The following is a 19066-nucleotide window of genomic DNA, read 5'->3' as shown; positions in this document are numbered from 1 at the left end:
TGACAAGCGGTCCAATCAGAGTCCGCAGCAGAGAGACGCCGCCAAGCTCGGATGCAGAGAGGAGCTTCTGCTGCTGCTAGCGGGAACACAGCGAGCTAACGAGCCGCTAACAGCAGAGCAGCACCGGTAAGCAGCGCTCAGCCACCGCTATACTCACCTGGATATAAGCCTCCAAATGTCATGCCCACCGTTTATTACACCTTCTACCCTTTTAAATTTGTATTAGCACAAAATAACTTTAAATATGGCTAAGTGTGTCCGTGTTGCTGGTTGACAGCTGTCTATTAGCTTCCCCACTAGCACACAGTTTGCTAACAAAGCGCTGTTGTCAAGATGCAATCGCTGATTAAACAACTATTTATTACACACAAAGCACAACTGACTGCTGTTGCTTAGCATTAAAGCAATTATTAATATTTTCTGTTTGAGTGTTTTTTTAACCTTTAATCACCAGTTTGACGGCCTGTGGTTTTTCGGAATCTCACTGGCGACAATGTTAAAGTGCTACAGCACTGTCATGTTGAACCGCCGATATAAATATACACACGATAAATGAACTTTAGGCGTTGAAAACCCACAAAAGTTTAAAATGACTGCCTTTAAAGCAGTCTTGAAATGTATATTGATATATGTTTATGATATATTCATATTCCAACACGATAGAAGTCACAATAAATTATCGCTAAATTGAATTTCTGACGCTCAAGGTTAAAACAAACCACAATAACTGTATGATTATTAATGACATTGTTATTAATGGTTGAAATAAATGACAAAAACATTAAAAAAAAAAAAAAAAAAAAAAAAACATGATCTAAGAAAAATCCAATACAAATCCAATTTGAGTGTCTAGTTCAGCCAGTGAAATTAACCAGGCATTTCTCTAACTTTCAGTTTCTAAGTTTAAATTCTTCCTAAATACGGAGGAAGGTCTTTATGGAGAACTCAAACCCTGTGATGGTTCTCATTCATCTGAATCATGGTTAATCTGATAACCTCAGTAAAGCCTCTAGGTTTGTCCTGAATATTAAAACCTTAAAGAAGCTGCAGCACTAATCTTGACTTGCAGGTTTCTTGTGTATTAGAAAAAAAACATTTTTCTAAATCATTGTGCTTTTATTATGTTTATCACACTGACCAAGAACACTGACCATTATACTTGAATCAGTGTCCCTAATTTTTTCCTATCTGGACACACATGATACATAACTTGCTATATTCATTTTGATTAATATTAGGAGTTGTTGTTGTTGTTAAGCTTCAGAATGGCAGGAACATTTTTTCCATCTTTGGACAAAAATATGGACAAACATTCACAAACCACTTTGGTATGGGTGGGACCTGTGGAGCTTCTTGTGTGGGTTGTGAGGCCTCACATCAAAATAAGTCTGTTCATCTCGACTAATTATTAAATCTAATAATATACAATGGATAAATGTAACTTTTCTAGTCATTTTTGTGTTAATTGTTTTAGTTTATTACCTTTTTAATCACAGCCTGTCAATGAAATGACTTCAGCTGAACTGTGAATGTTGAATGTTGGACCATGATCTTAGGATATAGGTTAAAAATTGCAATTATTTACACATAAGTACATACTTTATGTATGAGAGGCAAATTTAATGGCCATCAAGTCTTTTTTAATCAAGATACATGTATTATGTAGGTCTTCTCCATTAAGGCGTTCAGATAATTGTATTTTTAACATTTGGGGGCTTTATTGACTACATTTAACACTAGAGAAACTTTAAGAAAATATTCCGAATGCGTAATATTTGAGTCTAAGGACACATTTGCAGAAAAGTGTGCCGACATAGCTGAGTTTGTTTCCTGTTTAGTGGGGATTTAGACCTCCTCCTCCTCCATGCTCCAATGCCAACAACAACAGCCGTCGAGGAGAGTGCACTCGTAAGTGCACACCGACACCTATAATTCATCTTTTAACCTGCAGGGTAAACGCATGTCTCCTAAATGTCCCATTAAAAGCCGGTGGAGTTGTAGATCTGTAGATCGTACCCGATGATCGGCGCATTTTGGCGTCAATCTGCTCAAAGCGTGCACACGCTAACTAGCAGCCAGGCTAGCCACCGCTAGCGGCTGTTAGCGGCACCGTCGGCTAACAGCGGCCAACAAAAGACAGTCCCATGGAGTCTGTGTGTGAGTTCAAACATTCGGTCGCTGTTTGCAGAAAAGCAGCGTGTAAACGTGTGTGTTTGTGGGTTTCTAGTCCCGCAGGGTGCTGGAGTGAGCCGTAGTTGAAGTCCTAAGCTAGGCCCGGTGCACACTGGCAGGAAAAGTTGGGAGCATCGATAGACTGGTTGAATGTGGTGCCCTGACCCCCAAGAACACACACACAGGCCCTCAGTGAGCCTCACACCGCACAACTATCCTCATTAGGGACCGTTTTTCATCCATTTTGTCCCGCTGGAAGATTAAAAGCTAACGTCAGTGATGTGCTTAGCTGTGTGCTGTGTGCTCACTGAGGGCTGCTCTGGGCCCAACATCTGAGAGAAGTTTGAAAAAACAAGACTAACAAGCAAAACTAGCAACAAGCCCCTACAACTGTAGAGGGAAATTACTTTTATTCATGAAACTTATAAGCTTTGTTTTACATGATCTTTCTTTCCAGGAATTCTAATAGAAATTGACAGAGGAACATCTCTTCAGCATCCAGTTCAACTCTTCTCGGTCCTTTGGGATCATGGCTAAAGATGTAAGTGTCACACATTTATCTACATTTATCTGGGGAAGAAGTGAATTCAACAACACTTTAATAGATTCAACCATTTTTTTTAACCGGTTTACACAGGTTAATTCCAGGTGTTCTACTACAGCCACTTGCCACATACTTTATAAATGTGTTAACTCCCTTCCTGGAGGATTCTTGGTTTCAGGAGCAAATCTTCTTCCAATCTTTTTTCAATGAGACTTCATGGAAAAGTTTGGTGAAATTAAATATGGGCCTTCATAGACACACATACTGTATATTCTCTTTTTGTAGGTCCATCTTCAATACAGGTTTAGTTTATTATAACACATGAGAGTTTAAGTTTTGACTTGTTAGCATAAGGCCAGGTAGGCTCTGAGTGGACCGCCACCTAAACACGTTCACATCCATCACCTTTGGAAGATGTCTGGACTTGCTCGAAGCTTATCTTAAAAATGTGGCATATCATATCCATAAATGTGTTTAATTTCAGCTCAATAATTTCTGAATTGACCAAAGTGAACCATCTACAGTCTTTGTCCACACTGAGGTTGTAGACTGCTTACAGTTACACCAGTTCACACAGGGCTAAAAGGCCAGCATACCCTGGCCTAAGAGATTATACAGGGTCACATAATCAACACTAGGGCTGGGCGATATATCAAGATTCAAGATATATTAAGTTTTCTATTTTGGCAATATAGAAGTTTTGAATATTACCTACATCGTATATGTGTGTGTGTGTGTGTGTGTGTGTGTGTGTGTGTGTATATGTATATATATATATATATATATATATATATAGCTTGTTTGGTTTTGAAATACTTGTTTTAGGAGTCACTGCCTTCACTACTTCTCAGCATGAAAAGCTCAGTTTGATGGAGTTCTGAGTGTGTTTTAACCCAGACCTCATAAACAAGCCACACTACAGAACTCACTCACACGTGCTGTCCTTTATAGGAGAAAAAGCCAAAAGTGGCACATATTGTGCAACTTTTTAATAAATTTGGCTGTGTTGCATTTTGCATCAGCAAATTTAACCCTGAATTGTCTTCCTGGTAAGACTTAATTTGAATTAAAATAATCAAGATTAATATCGTATATTGCCATTTTGAGTCATAATATCGAGGTATGAGTTTTGGTCCATATTTCCCAGCACATACAAGAAACTGTTGAATATTTTCCCTTTAAGATGTGTTACATGTAATTAATTTTACAGCTCATGGACTGACATAATTAAAGTGAAAGGCCTAGATGGCCTAGAACACATTAGACCTTAGTTATAATAATATCCATGTAGTACACCACAGCCATCATGAGGCCAAAACCAACCATATTTGAAGGTTTTGACTCTGAACATGTCAATAATGTAGCTCAAAATGATTGGAAATAACAAATCTGGAAAAGTTTGATTAATAAAATTCCACTCAAACAATTTGAACATTGTTTATTATTGTTATGACGATTGATAATAGACGTGTGTTTGATTGTCTTCACTTTCAATGGTTATGTCCAAATTTAGCAGCCATTAAAGCAGAACATCTGTCTTACATGGTGAATTGACTTTTGTTCTACATTTGACTGTATCTTCAGCTACATTAGGTCTTTCCAGTTAGAGTTGTTGAAGGTTATTAGTTCTAGAAGCACTCCATCAGGTTCTCAGAGACTTTCTGTTAAATCTGGCTTTGGCAGTAGAAAGAATATTATCGTTTAGGCAAAAATAAACTTTCCAGGTAGATAAACAAAACCTGCTGAAGTCCACTAAATATCCTCAGTTCCACACGTGTGTATATATTAGTGGTAGGACTAGATTATTTAAAAAAAATTATATCTGAGATTTTAGATGCAGTCCGATAAAATCCGATATTTGTTTTCTGGCGGATATCGGACCAATATCGGATCGGGACACCCTATTTAGTATATACTGTAACTGAAACAACAAAAACAATAAATGAGCCTAAATAACAAAAATGTTTATTTTCATCACTGAGTGCTAACATAATGTGCAATATGAATAAGGAATATTATGATTGCATTGATCACAAGGCACAAACTTAAATTTAAGTTGGCTACATTCATGCTTTTTGGGGTTTTTTGTAAACTTTCTAAAACAAATGTGTTTTGTGCATTAAAGTAAAAAGCAGCACTTGGTACAGTATACAGGGAACTCGTGAAATGAGAACAGTTCCGCGCTGTTTTGAGTGGGGAAAAAAGCGTTAACTGCGTTGTTTTTTTTTTTTGTGCGTTTTTTTTTCTGTAAGTCATTCATCTCAATTAATACGTTAGTGTACATGTATTTACAGTTTATAAATTAGCATTCATCGGTCTAATTAATTCAGTTATTATTTAGTGTTTTTTTTTTTTTACCCTGTTAATGTAAATAAAAAGATAATTTGCAGAGGAGGAGAACTTTACACTGACATTAAAGTGTACTTCAAACCAGATAACTGAAAATCCACTTGTATTTATTTATCTGCAGTGTTGCCTGTAACTGTATGTTTTATTATGTGGTTTAGCGGATCACCTTGTTTGTCATTTACAGGCTGGTCTGATTGAAACCAATGGAGAGCTGAAGGTTTTCATTGATCAGAATCTGAGCCCCAGCAAAGGTACGACATAAATCTAATTGTATGTTTGATGTACAATTTGTTGTTTTAAATAACGTGGATGAGAAAAGATTGAGAAAACCTGTTTTCACCCAATAGGGAAGAGGACCACAACCTTGACGTGTAAATATGTAATCACAGACGCAATATATTAAATAATTGTATTATTCATGTTCATTTTGTCTAAGTCAAGCTGACATTTAAATATAGACAGTACAGTTTCTTCATAGCTGTTTGTTTTTTCTGTCAACTTTAATTTGGGGTTGATAGTTTCCTGAAATTTCTTTTTACTTAAAGCTTTTGGTACGTTTGGTTAAAAAAAAAAAAAAAGGGCCATGTACCTTCAAACAGCCCGAGTATCTCCAGTCTTGATGGGACACCTGTAGACCAGGTGATAGACCAGTATAGATATCTGGAAATCTGGCCAGACAACACTCTGTCCTTTTCAACCCACATCGACAAACTGCAGTTCAAGGTTAAATAATAAATTTGCTTCTTTTATAGAATGAGCTCCTCTTTCACTTTCTCTGCTAGACAAACACTGGTTCAAATGACCATCCTTTCACTGTTTGATTATAGTCACATCATCTACTGATCAGCACGCATAGGCTCACTACAAAAGCTTGATGTCCTCTACCACTCTGCCATCCCTTTACAACTCACCACTGCACTTTATACTCTTCTGCAAATTGGGTGATTTATATTAATATTAGGGCTGTCATTCAATCAAAAATAAATTAACTCATTAATCACAGTTTTCTGTAGTTAATTGTGATTAATCAGATTTTTCCTACTTAAGACTAAAGCTTGTCATATATATTATTTATTAATGGAAAATCATGGAATTAATGTACAATTAATACACAAAGTCGATTTCTATTCTCTCAGAAGGAATATAATAAATCATCTTTCTTATATCACTTACAGAATTTAACAACTTGTTACACTAACAAAGGTTCAATAACAACAATTCTGTAATATCCACTGACACAATTAATCACAATATATCACCTACGGGTTTTGATATTTGCCTTTGAGTATCTCATTCTTGTAGAAGTTGGGTGTTAAGCTCTGCGGTGATGTACCAAAGAATGAATTACTTTTGTGGTAGTTTAATTTGGCTTTGCAAAGTGTGTAAATTACGTTTGCTTTCTCCAACAAGCCATCAGGCAACTTTTTAAAGGGAATCTCTCCACACGATATTCTGTCTCCCATCTTAAACAGCAGTTTATGGCTGCTAACATTTTAAGTGATCAGCAAAGTTAATGCATTCATTTTGACAGCACTAGATTCCAATAATTTAGCAATTTTCCAAGAAGAATTAGCGTAACGGTAGCTCCGTGACATAGGCCGCACCCTATTGGCTGGTGAGGGTGCCCTTCAAACAACTCGGCCAATCAGAATGGGCAGGTAGGTGGGCTGCTGCACTGCTGTTAACGGAGTTTTTTTTGTTATTTTGATCAGTTTCAACGGATGAGTTTCCATCTTCACATTAAGTCTCCTCCTCACTATCCCACTGTCTGAATAACAGTTCATTTACAGCTTTTTATGGTCACTTTTTACTGGATCCAGACTGAGAACGCTCCCTCTGCTCCCGTGCTCCATGGCCTCAGCAGCAATCACGTTGACACGATCACTTCTGAACAAATGTAACGTGGTTCTTTGGCAATTTTTTTGCTGTTTATTGTTTATTTCTATCATGCCTCTGCCTCGTGCACGATCACTCCTAATAAGCCAAATTCCCCCCCAAAAAAACAAAAGTTGATTTCTCATTTATTTGCGAGTCAAATATTATGACGGTTGGTGGTACCGAATCATTGGCACATACCAATATATAAATGGGGCCCATTACCCCGTACGTGTCATGGGGTCGCCAGGGGGACCCATTTTTCAAAAGATTACTCCTTCGTTAGTTTTCGTTAGATCGGAATGCAGTTTGGTATGATTACTTTATGAATGAATATGATGAGATGCTCAGAGCCCTTTTTTAGAATTGGGGCCCGAGCCCCCCTCCCCATTTATGGTAATTTCCAAATTTATGAGAACATAGTCGTGTGATATATTGTTTCAAAGGTAATTCAACGTAGTTTGCTATTTGACATTGCACAATTTCATTTGATTTAGTAATTTGACTGACTTCTCTGGAATGTGGTACGTGCTATTCGGCGTGGAGACGTTCCGCGGCCCCGGCCGTAATTCATCAGAACTTTTTATAAGCTCTTCCCACCGTAAATGCATTTGTGCGCACCGGTCCCCAAACTTCAATTTATTACTGGCATTTGATTTTTATTTAATTAAACAATTGGCAATCTTATTTTGTGTATAAATAAAAACAAATATTCAACAGATGTATGACTTCTGCTGTCACTTGCTCCCACGAAGTTTCCCTCTACGATCGGACGCCGTCCTGCGGACCATGGCGCCTCTGTCCTGTTATTAAAGCTGTGAGAGTTTTTCCTTTCCCCACATTATCCGAAGGTGGTTTCTGAATGTTCAGTTCACCGTGATGTTCAGTGGCTGTAACAGTTCATTTATTTTGCGTAGGAGACTGTCAGTAATATTCTGCCTCCCGACACACGCTTTCACAGGTGTGTGACTGATGGAAAAATTCACACACAGCGCACCGCCACATTGGTATTTACTCCACCACCACAACCACCTGCATCAACTGTTTCAGGTCTCAACTTTAGCAAACACTCGTTCTGACGGACCACAAATAAGAACTGTTCTTAATCTGTCTTTGCCTTTTTACTGTAAATAAAGTGAAATAAATAAACAAACATGAGGTGCGGCTTAGCACTGCGATAGTACACAGTACATCATGTTAAGCCTGATGGTCTATTGGTGCATGTTAGAGGGCATTGGAGGCCCAGCTAACAGCTCTTAATTCCTTGTCTCCTCCCAGGTGTCCTGTCCTTGGTCACTGTCCAGCCTACAGTTGCCCCCGTGGCCAAGCAGCTACTACCCAAAACCCTCGGGCCGTCTAATGTGAATATTGCCGCACACATGCAACATGTGCCACACATGGTGAGTGAAGCCACCTTTATAAAAACTTTAAGCACCACTGTGCAGCTTTAAAACGACCTTAGTTTTCCAGTGAGTGTCCTGCAGGTGGTATTTGTATGTAAGCCTGCAGTTTCTCCTCCTCCTGTCTATGTGTTGTGTAAGCCCCCCATTATCATTGTGAGGTGACCGCGCAGTGGTCGAATGGAGGCGGTTCATCCTAAGCTCATCAGCTCCACAGTCAGCAGGTTTAGACCCATCATCCCATTACATACAAGGAATGTATACATATGGAAATCAGCTTAGATATCACCTCAGTGAAGGAATAGATCACCCATCTACTCCTGGTTTTATTTCATTGATAAATATTTTTAATTGATTAATGTCTTTATTACGAACATGTAAAATGATAAACAAATAGTAGTTTAAAAAAATGAAAAATGATGAATTACAACAGTAGAAATAAACCATTAATATGATCCACCAACACTTAAACCTCTCAACTTACATGTGCAAAAAGAAGTAGGAAGAAATGTAAACTTATTTAATCCTACCTTTTTAATTTTTAGGTACAATTTACAATAACATTAATTACCCATATCATTAAACATTCTATGTTATCACAAATAATCCATATCTAATCATCAAAATGGGGAAAAAAACAACTCGTGATTAGTGATCAGATTAATTCCTGTAGCTTGTGAAAATCATTTTTTTAAAACCCGTTTTTAACAGGGTCATGAAATTCCTAGAAAAGTTATGGATTTTGAAAAACTGATTTTCCAGTTTTGAAAAGTCATGGAATAATTTAGCTGTTTTGGAAATGTAGCCTATTTTATTTTAATGTTTAAAATCTCACCCTCGCTATTACTGTGGGACATTAAGCAAGTCCCTTAACCCCAACACTTTATGTTGTACATCGCTTTAAATAAATGTTTCTGCTAAATGAAATTATAATCTCATGATTAAACATGGTAGCACTTAATTACATTCAATAGCTGATGCATCGTTATTTAAGAAATATTGCAAAATGGGTGTCAAAGGCAATTGCTCCATTGTACGATGTTATATGATAGATAAGTGATGGACACAACTTGCATTCCCTGTGCCGCACATTTCCTACTAACCATGACACACAGTCAGTTAGGGGTGGGAACCTCTGGGCACCTCATGATATGCGATACAAAGCTCACGATAACTATTATCTCACGATATGATGATACTGCGATTATCGATATATTGGTCAGAAATCTACGATAATCCATGACATAACAAGAAAAAAAAAGATGAAGTGAAAAAATAAAATTTTTATTTTACATCTCTGAAAGACAATAAATTGAAAAAGTGTCCTATGAACAGTGACACTATTTTAGTGGAACATTTCTGTAAATAAGTGTCAACATACCAATGTAAACAAATAAGTATCTCCAATAGTGCTTTCTGTAAACAAAAAATAGGGTCTTTCTCACCTGTGACACCAGTACAGTATATATTCCAATAAACAATATTTTGGTTCCTTCAACAAACAGTGACAAAATTTCTGTGAAGACGTACCTGCACATTTTAATGAAAAAGCAGAAAAGGTTTTGGAAAAAAAAGAATAATAATGATTAAAAAAAAAAAACGATACTTAGCAGGAGCATATCGATAATCGATTGTGTGGAAAAATATCGCGATATATCGCCGTATCGAGATATTGTCACACTCCTACAGTCTGTTACACTAGCACACTGGAAAGGCCTGCTCATTTTTGCGCTCTAATGGACTTGAATAGATGTAAGTGGTTCAGAACTAAATCATGGAAATTTGGTCAAATAATTTAAAAAAAGTTTTGAAAAATCATTGTTAAAAAATTGTGGGGATCTTGTTTTAAACTGAATTACATTTTTTTGTATTTATCTGATAATATACTGTAAATATTCATTACCCTGGCAAAATAATAAAATCTGACAATCGTTTCACCTCCATTTTCCAAAGATTTTCGAAATAAAACATTGACCGCTTCATTTACAGTAAAACCATATTTAGCATATTTGTATTACATGTATCAAACCCAACAGCTTTGTTTTTTAATATATATACCAGCGCTTGGTTATTTTGTTTAGATTTCTTTTAGCAAATCTTGCTGGCTTAAATTAGCTTTCTTCTGGCATCAAAACCTTTGATATGATTTAAATCTTGCGGTTTTGTTTAAGCTTTTAAGATAATTAATAACTTCAATATAATGACCTTGGTATAAATGCTGATTGTCTTCCTCTCCACAGGTGATAGGAACCCCTCAGAGACCCACTGTATCAAATACCATTTTGGTAAACAGTCCACACACGCCAAGTTCTCAGTTCCTCACTCAGAGTCAGCCGGCCGATGCCTCTCCTTGGTCATCAGGGTAGGTCCTCACAAGGTTTCCTTAAGCGGACAAGTGTGTTAAACCATTAGGAGAACACACAGTTAGGTTTAAAATGATGATATTCCAGTTCGGGTGAAGTGATATTCACACACCTCCACTTGTACCTAATGGTTTAACAAAACTACTTCTTCAGATATTCTCATTTTTCCAATAGATTTATTAGTGACTTAAATTAATGTGGATATGTTTTGTCTGCAGGAAACGTGGTAAGAAAGGGGAAAAAAATGGAAAAGGATTGCGGCATTTCTCAATGAAAGTGTGTGAGAAGGTGCAGAAGAAAGGAGTGACCACCTACAACGAGGTGGCAGACGAACTGGTGGCTGAATTCAGCTCTACAGACAACCACATGTCACCCAATGACTCGGTAAGTTTTTAATCTTTAAAAAATATATAGAAGTACTCTTTAGTTTATACCATACAAATGTATATCTTTGTTTGAAACCAAGTTGAAAATGTTGCTTTTTCAATTATTGCCAAGGTTTCCTCTACAATGATTTAATTTTATTTCATAATTTTTTTATTCATTTCCAATATTGCTTTCAACCAGGTTTATACTTTTAAAATATGAATTTTTATTCTGTTGTTTTTTCCCACTCAAAGATACATGTTAACATTCTATTTTTTTGTTTTCTTTTGAAGTGATCACCGTGTTTACAATCAAAAACAATATGAATAAAAAAATCATTAATTGTGTTTAACTTTTCAGATTTTTTTTGTTCTTTGCCATTTCAAAAGAAAAAAAAAATCTCTATTGGCACTTAATTTCTCTAGCTATAATTTTTATTTGGTGCTTCACTGGCAAAATATTATATAATATACCCTTAGATTATAGGAGTTGTTTGAGGAGTGGGCAAGGGAGTTGGTTATATAGTAATAGTGTTGTTATTGTGTCCTAGCATGTGTATGACCAGAAGAACATTCGAAGGCGTGTTTACGATGCACTGAATGTGCTCATGGCCATGAATATCATCTCTAAAGAGAAAAAAGAAATCAAATGGATCGGCTTGCCCACCAACTCGGCTCAGGAGTGCCAAAACCTTGAGGTACAAATGCATGATTACTATCTCCCTCCCACTGACCTGGTGTATGGCTGTTCATTTGCACGCCATTTATTTACTTTTGACCTTTTGTTTATAGGTGGAGAGACAAAGGCGACTGGAAAGGATCAAACAGAAACAATCACAGCTTCAGGAGCTCATCCTACAGGTTGGTTCACGTCACTATTGATCAGCTACTGAGACCTAAACGGCTAAAGACGCTGCTAATGCTGGTTTTATGTGAAAGGTTTCTAATTACAAAGAAAGGTTTGATGCAAATGTGGCTGCAACGCTGCTGAACACATTTCATTAAACACACTGTGGCTAAGCTTCCACTTAAAACTGGTTTCATGAGAATGCAATCACAGTTCAACACGCCTGGTTCATGTTTTTGCTTATTTTGGCTGTGATGGCAGTGTATTCACTATTTTAACTCAATACTGACAAGCTTTTTGTTCTCCTTGCCTTATCTGCTGTGAAATCTGATAATTAGTGTGATAATTGGTGAGCACTTGAACACTCTGAGGAGAAAGTTTAAAAGTATGGGACTATCCACGGTGTAACCCCGCCCAGCCTAGAACCCGATGACAGCTGGAGATGGTCACCAGCAGACCCCCGCAACCATAGATGAGCAAGCTGCAGAAAACGGCTTGATTATCACCTGAGAAGTAGAATACAGCGCACACTCGCATTTTACGAGGTCAGAATGCGCGCACACCCACCCCTTCCCCCGCTGCCTTAAAACACGTGTTGCCCTGGCCCCTAGAAAAAGATGATGTTCGTCCTCCTTGTGAGAAAGCTACTCCTCAGACACACAGAAACTTTAATAGTGGATAATCCATGTTTAGACATTCATCTATCACCGCATGTGTACGTCAACTTTCTTACTCCTTTTACTCTTACTCCTGGCTTAAACCCACTACCTCCACCATCTGGACATTATTATATCACATATTGTACGAACAATATACTTGTATTGTACAATATAAGTGTATTGTTCGTACAATATACTATCATGTTTGTACAATATAATTATATTGTTCATACAGTATAGGGTTCCAGAATATATTTTTACCTGTGGCAGCTCTACGCTTCCGTACTATATAAATCATAGTTATTTCGTTTATGATGAGGAACGATTGACACAATTAGCATGATGAATTGATGATCTAGCAGTCATTAATCATTTCTGTTTTCTTATGTTCTTTCGGAAAAACCCAAAATAATGCACATTTTGTTTTTTATTTATTTTTTTCTACTAGCTTTATGTGCCCCCGAAACAATGATAGAATTGGCTAATAATTTGCCTGGTTATCTTTTTTTGGTATTGGAACAAATTTAGATTAGGGACAGAAAGATATTAAAAATTCAAAAATGTTATGCGTTTTTTGATGCACCCTAGTGTTTACTCTTTAGTCCTCTTTAAATGATTTTATTGATTGGCAAATTGACTCCTTACACATTAGTATGTTAAAACTCAGATGACACTTCTACCTGAACACTGCAGAATATTGATTTAAAGAGTTTTCAGTTAAAGCAGCCACTAAAGTAGTAGATGTAAAGCTTTTTTTGTGTGGTTTCATGTTGTTTGAACATTGTTTTGCAGCAAATAGCTTTTAAGAACCTGGTCCAGAGGAACAGACAGTCGGAGATACAGGCCAACAGAACTCCACCCCCCAACTCCATCATCCATCTTCCTTTCATCATAGTCAACACCAGCAAGAAAACAGTCATCGACTGCAGCATCTCCAACGACAAGTATGTCACCTAGAATCATTTGAAAGGCACTTGGGTCAAAGATTTTGGACTAAAACATTGTATTTCATGATTGTTGGCAATTTCATCGCCGCCTGATGTGCACTCTCTAATAGTGTCTTTCAACCGTGGGGTCGCCCCGATTGTCTAGTAATTGATTAAAGATGTGTTTTTGAAATGTTTTATTATTCTTGCTGAAATTGTAACACCACACAATCTTAATCAACTTTGTTCTATACTTTCACTGCAGTATGAAAACATCTGAGCTGGAGCATTTTGTCTCCTAATTCTGGCAACAATAATTCAAAACAGGGTCACGACCTAAAAAGCGTTGTGAACTACCGCTCTAATACATTATCACAATATCAATGACAGCTGCCTTCTTTTAGAAAGTTCATACAATCATTTAAGCAGGTGACATGTACAACTTCACAATATCATCACACATCGCCATGCATTTACTAAGAAAGAGACCATGTTTGTATTTCATCATTGGCCTTATCAAGTCCAACTTGATGTTTCAGAGTGATTCTATTTCATTTTATTTGCTTTTCCTAATTTGATGTAGTTACTGACTTACCAAACATCCCAGAATCAGGGCAGAAATGCTTCAGAACAGAACATTCAAATCTTGCAAAATATATCATCTCGTGAGATGTCATAGGGCAAGAGTTTGGTGACATCTGTCACTTCCCATATATTTAACCACCTGCTCAATGAGGATGTGTCTGAATCTGGGTTTTACTGTAAGTTTAACTTCTCTCTTTTTTTTCTCATTTGCAGATTTGAGTATTTGTTCAATTTCGACAGCATGTTTGAGATCCATGATGACATCGAGGTGCTGAAACGAATGGGCATGGCCTGTGGTTTGGAGGTGGGGAAATGCTCCCCTGAAGACCTGAAGATGGCGCGCAACTTGGTTCCCAAAGCTTTGGAGCCTTACGTTATAGGTACATCCCACTGAGTGTTAAAGAAGACAAAAGCTGTTTTCTAACTTACCCTCAGCATTCTGGTTAGGTGTTGGTGGTATTATGTGAGCAAAGAAACATGGCCTCCACCTGGTCATTGTTGGAGTCAGTGCAAACCCTGGAATGGAAATATTTCCCCTGTTGCTTCAGTGGTTCTGGAATAGTTTGATAAACCCTCTGATATCTTTGATAATGACTCAAAATATCCAAAATCCCAATTAATTCCATTCTTTTGATAGATATACTTCACTAAACTCCTTAGATGCTGTTGAATGATCATGATTTTATGACTCGTCACATGTCAAATCCAAAGCCTGGGAACCAAATCCATCCCTCCAGAGCATCCATGAAAGTAAAAATGACAAAAAATGTATTGTGTAAATTACCAACTATTTCAATTGTAAATATCTCAGTTTCTCCAATTTCAATGAATCTCCACCATATTTATCTTCCTGTATTTTTATCACATTACTGCAGTCTTTTTTAATCACATTGTGCAAGAATTCCACATTTTTCTCGCAAACAATCCCACAAGATTAGCCAAACAATGACCCAAACAATTTTCATAATTGATAAATGTAGCGGTAAAGATCCTACAGGAACTGCTATCTGTCATTTATTTCTTGGTTATTGTACATACTGTACATACTGTTGGTCATATTAACAAGTGGATGTGCAAACTAGTGCACAATAATATCAAAAGTAGGCATTAACCATTACATTGAGTCACGATATATTGAGGTTTCTGTTTTGGCGATATAAACAATTACTATATCGGCTATATCAATATGTTATAGCTTAGTTTGTATTAAAATACTTGTTTAGGAGTCACTGCTTTCACTACTTTTCAGAACAGCATGATAATAATATGCACACATGTTTTATTATTCTTTTATGATGTTGCACCACTGGTATTAATTTCTCCACTGCTCTGTACAGCTCTTTTTCTCTGCAAAAAGCACTTTATAAATGAATTACTTACTTACTAATAATAATAATACATAAGTTTTATATAGCGCTTTTCAAGGAACTCAAAGACGCTTACAAATTGAAACAGACATAGAATGGGAGTGCGATTGTAGGCGAGCTGAAAGGGGTGAGTTTTGAGCAGTTTTTTGTAGGTGATCAGTGAGTCCGAATTTCTGATGTGGATGGGGAGTGAGTCTAGAGGGTTGGGGCAGCGATGGCGAAGGCTCGGTCCCCCAGTGTTATGTGCTTTGATTTGGTGATGGGTTTAAGTCGGCAGAGCGGAGGTGACGGGAGGGGCGGTGGTGCTGTAGGAGGTCTGAGGTACGGAGGGGCCAGGTTATTGAGGGCTTTATAGGTGATGAACAGAACTTTTTAATTAATGTGCTGTTTTAGCCAGTGAAGCTAGTTGGAGGACGGGGGTGGGTGAGCAGGTGGGCGGCGGAGTTTTGAACATATTGCAGTTTTTGTAAGTAAGAGGAAGGGAGACCACACAGGAGGCTATTGCAGTAGTCGAGTCTTAATGTGATAAATGCATTGATAAGAATTTCAGCAGCAGATGCGAGCAATGTTCCGGTGGTGGAAAAAGGTGGTTTTAGTGATCTGACAGATGTAATGTTGAAACACTTGAGTGTTGTCAGAAATGAAACCAAGATTTCAGATTTAAGGAGAGTGAAATCCTGGAGGGATTTGGGACCAATGACTATGATTTCCGATTTATTGCAGTTGAGTCTAAAGAAGTTGGCGTTCATCCAGGACTTTATTGCAGAGAGGCAGTTTGTGATGGTTTGTACTGTGGTAGGAATGATGGATCTGGTGCTGAGGTAGAGTTGTGTCATCTGCGTAACTGTGGAATTGTAGTTCGTGATTATGAATGGCAAGTCCTAGGGGAAGCATGTACAGAAGCAACAGGAAAGGACCGAGCCTTGAGGGACTCCATGGTTGACGGGTATGGTGTGAGATGTGCAGTTGTTGATGAATATGAATTGGTATCTATTGGTGAGGTAGGAGGTGAACCAGGAGAGAGCTGAGCCAGAGATGCAAAGATGCTGCAGGCATTGGAGGCGTATGGAGTGGTCGATGGTGTCGGAGGTGGCCGAGAGGTCAAGTAGTTGCAGAATGGAGAGGGAACCAGAGTCGGAGGCGAACAGGAGGTTGTTACTTTTGAGTAAAAAACTACAGTTAGATGTATTTCTTAGTGCATCCTAAGTCCTAACACAGACACACTAAATAACTCACTCACACTTGCTGTCCCATATAGAAGAAAAAGCTTTAGGTGGCACCTTGTGTACCTGAGAATTCTGGTGAGACTTTGAGTTAAAAATATCGAGATTGAATCTATATCGCCATTTTGAGAAAAATATTGAGAGATTAATTATGGTCCATACCACCCAACCCTAGTTTAAAGTGCTTTCCCCCAGTAATTAAAATCTGCTGCTAAAAAGAGATCGTCACCCCTGACGTATGGTTTTAGTTTAGCAAAAAAAAAAACAACAAATTGTAGCACTAATTGTTTGTACTTTTTTGTTCATGCAGAGATGGCCAAAGGTCCCATTAGTAACGTCTACATCACTGGAGGTTCCTCGGCTAATGGAGGGCTTTACACAGCAAACAGGTAGGACAGAATACGTGCTTTACCTTTCACAGCCTCTCGTCATTTTCTGAATATTATTTGTTTGTTTTTCCTCCTTCGTAGTGACGGCTGCACTGATGGCACTATGGCCTCGAGCTCCAACGACTCTCATTACAGTGGGTCTCGTGTGGAAACCCCCGTATCGTACATGGGAGATGATGATGAGGAGGACGAATACGATGAGAACGATGACGAAGACTAAGCACCCCATCATCTCCTCTGCACTCCAACAAGCACAGTCCTTAAAACCACCGTCACTGTGGCGATTCAGGCCACTGTTCCTGTGTACTTCTTGCCTCCCCCACCGACCTTCCCACGCCAGTAAATCTGTCCGGCTTTCTCAGGGGCGTATCCAATAATTGAAAGAACAGAAGTGCTTTCCTGAATCACATGCACCTTCACCACCGCTCTGCGGGGTGTCGTCTAAGGGAACTGTAGTTCTGCCACCTCAAGTCTTTGTATGTCTAATCCACTTTCTTAAAAAGCCATCCCACTAAAAACTGTGTCCACCTGCTGTTGGAGAATGTATAATGTACCTGTTTGGATAGTTCTTGTTTTACAATGATCAATGGAGGACATGTTGATGATCAAAGTGTTTGAAGAGTGTTTGCTTTGACATGCTCTTATTGTGGAGGCCGTGGCCTCTACTGGGCTCAATCGGACGCCTTGTTTTTTGGGTTTTGTGTTCTGGGCAGTTTTTGGAAATAGATTTTTTTTTTTTCCTTCTATTTTTCCCCCCTTGTTGTGTTGGGTCAGCTTCCTCCTTTTTTGTAGGCAGCTGCATTCCACCTCTTGTTTGCTAGTTGAGTTTGTTTTTTGTACTGTGGAGTAAAGAAATCTCCCACCATCACCCTGTTAACCTTTGTTAGTGATTCTAAAGAGGCAGCGGCAAGGTAAAGACTTCTACAACCCAGGCTCCCGATAGGTAAATAAGCTTTGTTAATGACGTATATAAATCCTACGATTGTAGCGTATAGCATCCTTTAGAGGCCAGTGGTAAAGATAGACCTTTAAAATGATTCATGTAACAAATGTGTGGTTGTATAGGTCTTTATGTACTCTCTTCAGAGTTCCCTTTTAAAACTGAGCAACACATGTACTGACTCTTCCAAAAACCCTTTCTGTAATCTAATATAAGTTTGCAAATTAAATATAGATTGTTTTAATAAGCTTGTTTTAGCAGTTCTTGTGTGGGAAAACAAACATTTGATGTACGGTACTATCTCTGAGGCAGAGATATGAAGACAGTTTGAAAAATATTTTTAAAAAAAAGTTGTATCTATCTCTATATAATAATTTTTAAACTACATTTTTGGGTAAAACAAAGTTTTAACTTTCATGATTTAGTGTTAACAGATGTGAAGCTGCTATTAATAAGTAAAAACATTATTGACTGTAATATGAGGAGTATGATGGTGTTACGCAGCCCTATTATTAAAGCTGAGGGACTTCAGTTATAATGAATGTTGACCATAACATTAATCATGTGTATCATTATGACCTGCTTATTATAACCTCCTTTTACTGGCAAAATGCATCTGCTGCACTCTACCAGTGCAAGCAAGGTGTGCTGTAGCATCTTAATAACTAATGTTGGAAGCAGAGCCTTCTGGAATGTGTAAGGTGGAATGCCATTTAGTTAACTTTTGACATTACTCTGCCAACGAAGTAATGTTTACACTGGTATTTGTTAGCTGGATTTAGTCAAAAGTACTTGACAAGATTTTGAGAAAACAGACCTTAAGCCATCGAAAAATCCATCAAGCTTTGGAGGGGATCTGGATCAATTTACAGATGAAAAAATTAATTGTTAGCGAAAATTTGTATGTCCGAAATGGACAAATCTTTATGAATTTTACTTGGGTTATGTCAGGTTTGTTTCTGTAATCGGCTAGTTTTACGAGATGGTTGATTGTTCCATTCAACCTCTGACCTGGAGGAAAGAGGAATCAGTCAAGTAAGTCATGTTGGGCTAGTTCCTCAG

At 37.8% G+C, this 19066-nt stretch overlaps 1 protein-coding gene across 4 annotated transcripts; it reads left to right on the top strand.

Annotated features, from left to right (window-relative positions):
• On the top strand, nt 1-18251 carry LOC114455531 (transcription factor Dp-1-like). 4 transcript variants are annotated; one of them, XM_028436853.1, is made up of 12 exons: nt 1-126; nt 2630-2713; nt 5250-5316; nt 8219-8340; nt 10581-10702; nt 10922-11087; nt 11620-11766; nt 11861-11929; nt 13367-13518; nt 14299-14465; nt 16986-17064; nt 17146-18251. In XM_028436853.1, exons 2-12 carry the CDS (start codon nt 2702-2704, stop codon nt 17282-17284), a joined length of 1242 nt encoding a protein of 413 aa, XP_028292654.1. In that variant the 5' UTR covers nt 1-126; nt 2630-2701; the 3' UTR covers nt 17285-18251. The 4 variants fall into 4 exon arrangements, with proteins under 4 accessions (XP_028292654.1, XP_028292653.1, XP_028292655.1 ...); XM_028436852.1 differs by lacking the exon at nt 1-126 and adding an exon at nt 1834-1908; XM_028436854.1 differs by lacking the exon at nt 1-126 and adding an exon at nt 1848-1952.
• The last annotated feature ends 815 nt before the right edge of the window (nt 18252-19066 follow it).

This window comes from Gouania willdenowi, chromosome 21 (genome assembly GCF_900634775.1).
Source record: "Gouania willdenowi chromosome 21, fGouWil2.1, whole genome shotgun sequence".
NCBI lineage: Eukaryota > Metazoa > Chordata > Actinopteri > Blenniiformes > Gobiesocidae > Gouania > Gouania willdenowi.
Note: the sequence above shows the minus strand (reverse complement) of the source record. Positions and strands in the feature narration are given on the sequence as shown.